At 33.6% G+C, this 11,994-nt stretch overlaps 1 protein-coding gene across 2 annotated transcripts in view; it reads right to left on the minus strand.

Annotated features, from left to right (window-relative positions):
* The window catches only part of ZNF407 (zinc finger protein 407), a 660,319-nt gene that overhangs the window by 251,388 nt on the left and 396,937 nt on the right, over window positions 1–11,994 (minus strand). For both annotated transcript variants that reach the window (XM_043976868.1, XM_043976869.1), the window contains exon 6: window positions 8,330–8,413. In XM_043976868.1, coding sequence (XP_043832803.1) covers window positions 8,330–8,413 — 84 coding nt within the window. The remainder of the gene's footprint in view (window positions 1–8,329; window positions 8,414–11,994) is intronic.

An 11,994-nucleotide genomic window follows, 5' to 3' on the forward strand; every position in this document is an offset into this window, starting at 1 on the left:
CAAAGAAGTTGATGATATTAGTGTACTAAGTTCGTTTGACAAAATTCACAGTGGTCTAACTCAAGAGGCCACATTTTAAGAGGCAGAATATCAGGAATATTCCCAAAGAAAGAAGATAAAGATAGTAGGAGAAATCTATAAAATACAATTATGAAAACCAGTTGAAGACACACAGTTCTTTAGATTGTGGAGGGGGAAAGAGAGAGAAATGATTGCTGTTTTCATATATTTTAAAGGTGGAAGAGAGATTATTACACTTGTTTTGCTTGACCCCAAAGAACTAAGCAAGAACTGGTAGGTGGCAGTTAAAAGAAGGCACATTATTATGAAGAAACTGAAACACTGTTTTTCTTCTCCTTGAAGGAAAGGGCAGAACTTGTACTGTCAAAGTTTAATTAGTTTTGTTTGTTTTTTAAGAAAAGTTTTAAAAATGATTAATGCTATTCAACACTAGAATAAACTATAAAGGGTGATTTGTGTTACTTTAATCACTTTATAAGTTTACCTTTTAAAACAGAATTGACCACCCTATTTGGTGGATAAAACTCACTCACACTCTCTCTCTCTCTCTCTCTCTCTCTCTCTCTCTCTCTCTCTCTCTCTCTCTCCTTAACCTTATTGCTTTCTCTGCCTACCATCTTTTTTCTCTTATTTTTACTTCGTTGTTTTGTTTTGTTTCAAATAAGTAATAATGTTTTTCTGATCTTTTACAATCTGGGTTCAACTGTTTTAAACCTATACTAAAGACATCACCAAAGGCTTTCTTCTATGAGAAGTCAATTCCTCTTCCTTAACCCAATATGCAATTATTTGCCAATTTGTCACTCTAATCCAAATCATCATCACCCCCAGCCTAGATAACAATAATAAGTAATTAATATGTATCAGCAATATGGCCCTCATTGGTCTTCCTGCTACCTCCCTCTCTAATCAAAATATTCTTCCAGGGTCACAGATTTGATCAAATCAGTGCAAAATGTTTTAGTGATTCCCTACTGCCTCAAGGACAAAATTCAAAATCCTTAGCCTGGCATTGAAAGCCTTTCACAATTTAGCTTCAAGCATTACATTCAGTTTCTTTCTGAAGACCTTGGGGCCACCCTACTTCCTTCCAAGGTAGTCCATTTGAATTTTGGGAGAACTTGCCAACAGAAAAGATTATCAAATCTAAGGTTAAATGAATTGACTAAGATGACATCAAATTAATGGTGGATTAGAAGTTAGAGCTTCAGAAGATGTCAGGATAATTGAAATCCCCCATCACTACACATACTTCCATGTCAGCTTCAACAACTTTATCTATATCTTCTTTCTAGAAAAGTATTTTATAGTACATGAAAATAACAATATCTTTTCTATCAATGCCTCCATTAGCACAGTGCCTGGCACATGATAAATGCTTAATAAATGCTTGTTGCCTGTACATTGATCTTCACCTAAATGTTAGCATAATTCTTACCTCTGTTTCTGGATTTCAAAATTGAATTGCTTCTTAAGAGACAATGTTATTTTACCATGTCCTTTTACCTTTTCTGTTGCTTTTTATTAAGGAGCACCCTTCCTGAACTATATTCTAGTCATGGGATTTATTCCATCAAATCTCAGCCATACATATGAAGTCAAATTGATATTATTGCCCTGGGATCTTTAAATTGCATGTTATGCATAATACATGCATCTATACATCTACATTCCATGTCACAGGTATTATTGCTGACCCTTTTCTTGGATTGTCTTGCATAAATTTCTGGATGTTTTTTATCATTATGTATATTTCTATAGTAGAAGTATTTCTCTATAAATCAAGCTTGGCAGATAAATATTTTCCTTCCTTTTCATCTTGGAGCATTTTTAACTATATTTGCATGTAATCAGACAAATATATTTAATTCTGCTTTGTTTAGCGACTATACGGGGCTGTTCAGTTATTTTCAGTCATATTCAACTCTGTGACTACATTTGGGGTTGTCTTGCACAGATACTGGAGTGGTTTGCCATTTTCTTTTCCAGCTCATTTTACTGATGAGAAAACTGAGGCAAACAAGGTTAAGTGACACACCCAGGGTCACCCAGCTAGTAAGTATCTGAGGGCATATTTGAAATCAGAAGATGAGTCTTCCTGACTCCAGGCATGACACTCTATCCATTGTGCCATCTAGCAACCTATTTGAGTTTCAAATTTAACACTTAATCCTGTTTACTTCAGGGGCAGCTAGTTGGCGCAGTGGATAGAGCACCTGCCCTGGATTCAGGAGGACCTGAGTTCAAATACGGCCTCAGACAACTTGACACTTACTAGCTGTGTGACCCTAAGCATGTCACTTAGCCCCAACTGCCTCAGTTTAAAAAAAAAACAAAAAAACAATCCTGTTTACTTCAGGTTCTGCAGCTGTCAAATGAGATAGAGAAGGAAATGGCAAACCACCCCAGTATCTTTGCCAAGAAAACCCCAAATGCAATCACGAAGAGGACACAACTGAAATGACTGAATAACAACAATAAAGCCTAAGGGCATATAGGTGGCATAGTAGATAGACTGCCAGACCTGGAGTCAGGAAGACACATCTTCCTGAGTTCAAATATGGTCTCATAAACTTACTACCATATCACTATTTGCTTCAGTTTCCTCATCTGTAAAATGATCTGGAGCAGGAAATGGCAAACCATTCAAAGTATCTTTGCAAAACAAACAAAAACAAAAAAGCCAAATGGGGTCATGAAAACAACTGAACAACGAAAACAACCCCACCATTTGGACTACTACAATTTCCAGTTTTTTGCCTCTAAAATCATAACAAGACTGATATCTGAAGTTCTAGCTCTTCCATTCTTTGATTTTATGATTATAGAATTCTTTAGATTCCATGAACATAAATAATCCCCTCCCCTCTTAATAGAGTAAAATTCCAAAGTATATCCTTGAGTCTATTTCTTCTTCCATAAACTTTATTAAAGTGCATTTGCCATTTTTGGTATTGTTTGTGTCACACCTGCCATGTGACTGACCAGATACTGATACTTACATGCCAGAGTTTTCACAACAAAAAAAGACATTTTGACTTACAAATAGCACACTCCAGGTATATATTATTCAAAAACAAGTAGTTTGTAATTCTGAGTAGATGACATTGAGATTAAAAATCATGTCATCCAAGGAGATCATAGTTTTAAAATTGTTATCTCTTTATGAGGTTAGTGAGGGTGTATGTGCATATATGAGTGTATACAAATATAAAACAGATATTGTATATTATATAGTATTTATATAATCTATATTATTTGTATATCTGTATTTACGTGGATTCGTGGATACATAATACATATTCACACAAATAAGTTTAAGATCCCAAATTCTGATAAATTCTTAGCTTATATTATAAATCAGCTATGAAAAATCAACTCAAATCTTAGTATTGACAAAAATCTTATTGAATTATTTTGAAAAAATTTACTTCTATGGTGATGGTACTTTCTTAACAAAATAATGAAAGTTCTTCATAATTGCAAAGAACATAAATAATGTCAATTTCTTCACATATTCAATGTTCTACATATGCTTAACATGTGTACAAATACACACAAAAATAGATTTGCAAACAAACATACAGTCTCTGAGAGAAACTGAGTTGTTTCTTGGGTGAAATGCTGAGTAATTTACCTGCATATTAGAATCAAAGTATAGCTTATATGAGAAATAGAAACACAAAGTAAAGCATTCATCTGAAAAAACCCACATATATTATTATTTTTTTATTAAATTGACCTATATATGTCCAGAGATGTACAAAGATTGAAATAAACAGATCTGGTCATATGAGTTGTAATATAGGTAGGTGGAATAAGCCATCTTTAAAATTTTAGTGCATGGTATAGAGGTCTGGTCCTTAAATTATATAAAGTTTAAAAATAGAAACGTTTTGAATTATGGGATTATAATTCCAATAAAATGTTCTGGTTACTCTATAAACCACAAAAGCTTCATGCTTGATGGAATTATAGCACCATAATTCACTGCTAACTTTGTTTATTCTAATTGCATAGGTGTACAGTATCTGGACTAAGAAATCCTTCCATAAGCCATCCATTATTCATGGTTTGGGAAGGGATCTGAGAAAAATGTGTAATTTTATGTACTATGCTGTTTAAGTGACTGGTGTAAATTAAGGGTCCACTCAGATTTTCATTCTGAACACTAAATATTTTTAGTTCAGAGGCTTAACACAGGTCCTTAAAAACAGTTCAATATAGTTTATTTCCTTTGAACTTCTTTGTTTTTATGACATCTTTATTAAGGACAATTTATTTAAATTATAATAATACTATCTAAGAATAATGGTACTTATAGATATAATTCTAATTTTTAATGTTCATATTTGACATGAATGAATACATGAATGCATGCATACATGCATTTATTAAGCACTTACTACATGCCAGGCTATACTATTATAAATAAAAGATGCCACTTCATCTAAACTTTGACCAAAATATAGACTGAATATTAAGATTAAAGATTCATAAAATTATATATTATTATTATGAATTTGGAACTATATACTTTTATATAAAAAGACAAATCACAGATGTCTATATGATCTAATGAAACAGACTCAGTTTACTATAATTCTGATTCATGACCAAAAAAATATCATCTAATAATACTGGAGATTCGTAATGAAATGGAGACATTTTCATTCGTTCCTTTCAATACATGGAAATAACTCTCTCTATCTTTTATCTCATTTAAAATTTTATGGCCTGACTTTGCTACTATTAAATGTACCAGGTAGCAATGTAAGTGGATGAAAGGACTGATTATTAAAAAACAGAGGATAATATATAAGACTGACTTGGATTTGTGGATGCCATAAATGTAGGATCTACTAATTACAGTCAGAAATTTGATTATTGTTGTTGTTGTTGTTGTGATAGATACATCATCTAATATTTCATTCTTCTTATAAATCTCAAAATTCAAAGCAGATGATTCAAAGACAGTATTAACAAAATCTGTTGGACTATCTGTTAAGCCCAGCTTGTAACAAAACTATTTCCCTGTTTCAAGTAATGAACCTCTGAATGGGGTAAAAGATAACTTTAAAAAATTAAATTTCTGTTATTTTATCAGTGTAAAGAGCTCTGGTACCAATGGAGAGCAGTAATTTCTCCCAAAACTTACAGTGTTTAAAAAAACAGTTTCTTAAGGCACTGAATTTGCCCAGAGTAACAGAGCCAATATATACCAGAGGCACAACCTGAACACAGTTTTTACTGACTTCAAGGCCAGTTTTCTATCCAGGTTGCCACACAAGGCAGTACATAAGACATCTGCAGCTTATTCTGAGTTTCACTGTACAGGGAGTATTACTTTCCAATGTAAAGAGAACAAATATTATACTCTTTTACAAAAATCTTAATTTTAAATTTAGTATAATAGTAATTATTAATTTATATTCCTGAAATTTCACATAGACAGGATGGTGCGAAGGTCAGTAAAATCAGAATTTGCAAATATACAGCAAGTCTCATGATGATAAGGATAAGAATGTTAATGGCTGATATTTATTTATTATTTCAAGATTTAAACAGACATCATCTCATTTGAACCTCACAGCAATCATTTGAGGTTAATACCTCTGGTATTCTTATCCTCATTTTTCAGATGAGGAAACTGCCACCATGGCTGAGCCAGCAGTCATACTGCTAGTAAGTGTCAAAGGCAAAACTAGAACCCAAACCTTCTTAATTCCAAGTCCAGTGCTCTTTTCATTATACTCTGCTGCCTCATGATATAGAAAGACAAACTATGTAAATTCAAAAGGACAAGAGTTTATTCAAATGACTTGTAAGCCAGAGTAGAATATAACTATGTAGAAGATGGAGCTATATGCATCTTGTACGGCTTCACAAAAGATAGCTATTTCACACATTTCACAAGAGAAGTGTCAGTGACCTTCCTAAGGCTCTATACACATGGGTTATACAGTAAATGTCATATTTTTCCCATCATAATTTTATACCGCACATAAATCTACTTACTGAACTACTCCATTTTAGCATTTTTCCTAAAAGGTTAGTAATCTTTGCTGACTATCAAAAATGCCTTGGAACCTATGGCCCACTGAGAGCAAAGCAAGAGGAAGAAGATGGAAGCCCAACCACATCATGGCTGCAGACACAGAGCAGGGCCCTTTTCTGTACCAACTATTTGTTGAGACTGACTGTACACTCTTCTAGATACCAATATGCCTCATTTCTTCAGACTGGGGGTTATTGAGCTGGTCAGGACTCTTCAACTATACACGAGGATTTGCTCCCTTGCCCTTGAATCAAGGGTCTCTGACAGGTGATAAAAGTAAATCTTAGAATGGAAGATGTTTTGTGTCAGCCCCCTAGACAGTTTGTATTGCAGCAGGGAATTATTTAAGCCATTTAGAGCACTTTTGATACCTATCCCTTTTGAACCTGATTGTAATTTGCTTGGGTACTCTATGTACAGGGTAAACCATGTCAAACAGGGACACAACAGAGAAATATAGATTCCAAGTATACCGTATGAAACCTGGGCCAGAAAAAAATGGTGTATTTGAGATGAAAATATTGTAAATCCAGCATAACAGCCCCAAGCCTACGCCGAGTTGTACTGGGATGTTTTCTTTGAAGCAAATAGGCTTAAGAGCTGATTTTTGTGTTAAAGAATCATCTCTGATTGTTTGTGCCACAGAGGCAGATAAATGCCAAAAAGACAGATACCTCTGTCTCTGAGACATTGTCCTGTATAGCATAAAGTTAATAGCAAAGTAATAAGGAGCCTCTGGTCCTGACATAAAATATAAAGTTATGCCTGCAAGATGCAAGCTTCATGATCTATCACCTGTAAATGCCTCTGATCACAGCATTAGTGTCTCCACTGGGGTGGCAAGAGTGGAGCACATGCCAGATCATGAGAGCCCCGCCACGCTGACAGAGGTATCATGCAAGAGTATTATGTGGCTCTCCAGGGCCAGACCAGGTTGGGATGAGGTTAGCTACTGCTAACATTTAAATAGTCATAACTCAAGTGGCAATAAACTGACAAACTTTAGTATTAAAACATAGAGCAGAAGTTAGATCAGTCAAAGGTGTGACTAGAGACGATGTCTACTGCATACCAAAACACTATTTGACACTATAAATATTAAATCCTGAAAAGAGTACATGAATATACTATGTTGGAGACTGTTTGGCTATCCTTAAGATTCATTTTCTTGGTCCTAGTAAACTCAGTAATGTCTGATCATATTTAATATTAACCTTTATTTTATACATTAATTTGAATCAAATGGACTTGAGTGATGAAAGCTATGGCCTGCATTAACTAGCACAGGTGCTGCTGAGGGCAAGATATTTTGTTCCTTGAATCACTGTTAAACTACACAGGTCAAGAAACAAACAGCACCAAACAGAGCACTTTCACAGACATTCACTGAAGTTCATTTTGTAGGTAAATGGAGGCTTATTTTTAGGAACTCTCTTTGACAAGGCTTTTTCTTCTCAGCATGTTAACCAAGAAGATTCAAATAATAAAAAGTGATCTTTATAGACACATTTCATGAAGATTTACTTAAAAAAAAGAAATTTTAATTAAAAAGATCTACTGAGAAAAATTAAAGTAAGCCATGTAACTATTTAGTCTTCACTCCTAAGTAACCTATTTCTTTCCCCAAGTCATTAATTAAGTTCTGCAAACAGGATTACATACCAGTTGCAAAGAGAAACACTCTAATACAACTACACCCTGAGTCTCATGCAAAGTTACATATCTTCATTAAAATCCATCTGAAAAATTTGCAAGGTGAAAGGATAACTGATACAACACTGACAACAAACTACACCCCTCCCCTCAGTCTGAAACCATAGATATTCAATCTGTAATATTCACCCAGGATCCTTAAGGGGGATTCTTGCCAAGCAGAGAGTAGGCTCATTGATCTAGGTCAGGGCAGGGCAGAGATGGGGGGTTGGGGGAGGTGGGGGGGGGGGGAGAAGGGGAGAATCTTTCCTTCTATTTAACATTAATTTACCAAAGACACCTGATCCCTGAGATGTATGATTTACCTATTTTTATATATACAAAAACCAGATTATTTAAAGTCTTACCTTATTCAAATAGCATTTGCTCTAGAGTCTAAGCCTACGGATTTTACAAAAATGAAAAAAGGCAAAGCAAATGATGAACCCATGTATTATTTGTGTTGGAATATTTTATTTTACTTGCTTTAGTTTCCACACTAGATGATAAGCTCTTGCTGCAGAGAAAATACCAAAGGGCAAAGACAGCTCTACTGACCTGTGTGCTGCCTGCGATGCTTGGTGAGGGCATGCCGCGTCCCACCGGCAAAGCCACAAAGGTCACACAGGAATGACTTCTCGCCTGTTGCAACAATAAACAGATGAGGGACTGCAGAGGTCACAGATCATTAAAACATATCTATCAAGGCTTTCAGGGTTACTAATTCCTCCAATCAAATGTTTCCATGTAAATATGTCAAATGGGAATGAAATTACCACTGCGGTTTATTGACTGTGATAAAATCTGAAAAGCACCACTGAACATAATTACATACTTGTCAGACCCATAAAAATTAGCTTTATTATCAATGGAATGGTTTTGTACAACTTCATTTCTGTTAGATGTCTTCCAGATGGGGCTGCTTTATGCACTTGAACAGTTTTTATGCATATCCTGATTTTTTACAATTCCCATACATCTGGCCTTTCTGTGCTGAGTAAAGATTGCTCAAAAAAGTTAATATACAGTATATATGATTCTGCTTAAATAAAATATATTGAATTTACTAACAACTTAAGGATATGGACAATTTTTTACTTGATTTGATCAAGGTCTTCTTTAATAACTCTCTACTTAATAATGTGAATTAAATGGTTTTCTTGAACATACTGAAGAGCTCACAAAACAATAAAATCCACATTACTCACTACCAATGGCAATTAAATGCTGTTTATGTTTCAAAAACTTTCATGACATAAAGAAAGCAAGTCTGGGGATTACTACAGAAAATACAAAAAACTCCTATTGTTCCTCTTTAATGATATTTCTTCATTCTAAGCCACTGCAAAAATTATAGATTTGGCAGACAGTACTTGTTAGAAGTGTGTAAATGATCATTTTGGGGGGTATTTTTATCCCAGCTAACACTTTGCCCCACGGTTTATAAATACAATATATCTTTCTACTGTAGCATATTTAGGCAATAAGTACTGGCAAGCTAGGCAGTTTCATCCCACAAGACTTACGAAAAAGGGCAGCATGGAATAATGATGCTAACCTTGGAAAGATTCAGTGAAATTATAAAATACTTTTCCAAACACAAAATAAATCACCTTTACCTACTTTACTAATTTAGACATTTAATGCAACAAGTTTTCAAAGCTTTCTACATATGCTGTAAAACTTGTTTTTGGCATAAAATCAGGATTTAGCTACAGCCATTTTGGAATTATCATTGGATTTTTTAGTATGAGGGGGGAAAAAAGAAAGACCATATACCAAAAGACAAAATAGCTCTGGTTATTAAAAAGTCATTCTTATACAAGCATTTCCAAAATTCACAGTTTAAATGAAGGACATATAATAATGACCATGTAAATACAATTATATTTATTAACCCAAATTTCCAAAGTTATATTATCAAATTATTCATCATCATTATCACTAATATATGCATCTGAGCTAAAAAATATTGTTTCCTATAATCACTCTCCTTTTGGGGGGTCAAATTTATTCCTTGATATCATGAGATCATCACAGAATCAGAGGAATAGAGTAGATGGGCTGTGAAGAATAAAGCTTAATTATAATTAAATATTCATTTAATTATTTAATCAATTTGAGTATAAATCTTTCTGACTAGCTATAATATCAATTAGATAGCACTGAATATGGAACTCTTGAACATCACAGAATAAAATTCACTCTAAAATTAAAATATTGCTCTAATTTTATTTAAATATTATTCTCTATCATCTTACATATCATCATAGCTTAGGTTGTATGGGTAACAACTTTGGGGGCATTGCATGTAGGTAGTAGTCTTAAAGACTAATGAGGACATAGAATTCTTATTACGTTTGGAGAGAAATCATATTTTATTTTTCTACTTCTTCCACTGTAGTAACCTAGATTTGTGTCATGAAATATAAAATGTGCATGAGCTATATGGTAAGTGCCAGAAAACTGTACACTAAGTTAATTCACTTTGCATATGTGCAGTTTACATTTATAACTTTCTTAGGTTTGAATATACATAACTATTTAATGCATAGAGAAGTGGTTTCTCATTTTTCATCTGATTTGATTCCAGATACATTAGTGACCTTGGTTTCATGACATATAAGATTTCATATGGGACGTTAGTCTCTACTGTACTATATTTCACATCTACCTCTATGGCTTGATTTTTTTTTTTTTTTTGTAATCTTCAGTTCAATTTTCATTTGCTTTTCAGGGGGAGTGAGGGGAGCTGGGTGAGCATAGACAAGTGTATTTCCGTGAATATGTTTAACAATTTCATCATTATTTCTTTGAAATTCACAACCTTTAAACTTTAAGGAAAAACTAAAGGTAATATTTCACTTGGCATAGAAGAGGTTGATTTAACATGCTATGTTTATATGATATCAAGGATATAATGGAAAATGGTTCTTTTCTTAACAACTTGAATTAGTTTCAAGTGTGCCATTTTGCATTCAAATGTAGAAAGACACGGAAACCAATCCTTTATTTTCTATTAGAAAACAGCCACTGTCCCCTATCTCTCATTATGGTGCAGACTACAAGACCTAACAACAAAAATCCATATTATTGATCTAGCCAAGTCTCCACAATTATTCTTTAGAAGGAAACGCCGACGATAAATTACATCTGCACTGGCTTTTCATCTGCTGTTCGATATAAGTGATCTCTCAGGGCAGGCTGGAGACCTTAAATCGTCAACACCCTTGTCAAAGAAGCTAAGGAGGCCTGGGCTTCCCACAAACTGCTTTAGAAGAACTTTTAACCTATAATTTCTAACAATAATATAGGTTTTTCAGAAATGTAGAGAACCAATACGAAGGACAATTATAATTTCTTCTTTTTCCCCTCAACAAAATTACCTGGGGTGGGGGGCATTAAAGAAAGGATCATATATTTATAATAGCATGTAGTGAGCTGCTGGTCACTGAAATTCAAATTAAAATTCATAAATAAGCATTACATCCTACACTTCAAAGATGAAAACCACTTTTAAATGTCAGCCAGTTACAGGTCATAGAAAGGGAAAACTACAAAGAATTGTGCAATTTAAATGGCCTAAAATTATAACTAGTAATTCCTATTTCTGTGAATTTGGGATCCAAAGTAAGATATCAGATAATAGTTATATTTTACATAAATCAATATACCATTAATGGAAAATTTATAAATTTGGACTCTGGGGATTTTTGCTACATGATATTCTAATAATAGCACAACCCCAAAATAGTTTTAAAGTTTCATAATTAAATTTCAAATTACTTTGTTTCAAATGGATCTTTTAGACTACAGTAACAAAAATGTCATGATCAATTTCATATTCTTAGGAATGGCATATGAAAAACAAGATCATACGTTTTAGATGAATGCCTGGTTTGAATTTTAAGTCTAAGAAAATTAATTTTCTACAATAACTTGAGATTTATGTCCAAAATATTAAAAATGTATGTGGTTTCATATAAAAATTAATTTATTTTTTTCAGTAAGAAAATACCTCTGTATCATTGCTTTCTTGGGCATTTCATAGCAGAATGGTGGGGAAAAGTTTGCAATAATTCTAGGCTTAGTAATAAACAATTATCCAATTACTGAAATCTTAAGAACAAACCGTTTAAACACGAAATCATTTCTATTGATTAACATGGGAATAATTAATGCATGGGCTAAACTAGGCTTTTATCTAACTTTCTCTAACTCTC

This window comes from Dromiciops gliroides, chromosome 1, assembly GCF_019393635.1.
Source record: "Dromiciops gliroides isolate mDroGli1 chromosome 1, mDroGli1.pri, whole genome shotgun sequence".
Classification (NCBI taxonomy): Eukaryota; Metazoa; Chordata; class Mammalia; order Microbiotheria; family Microbiotheriidae; genus Dromiciops; species Dromiciops gliroides.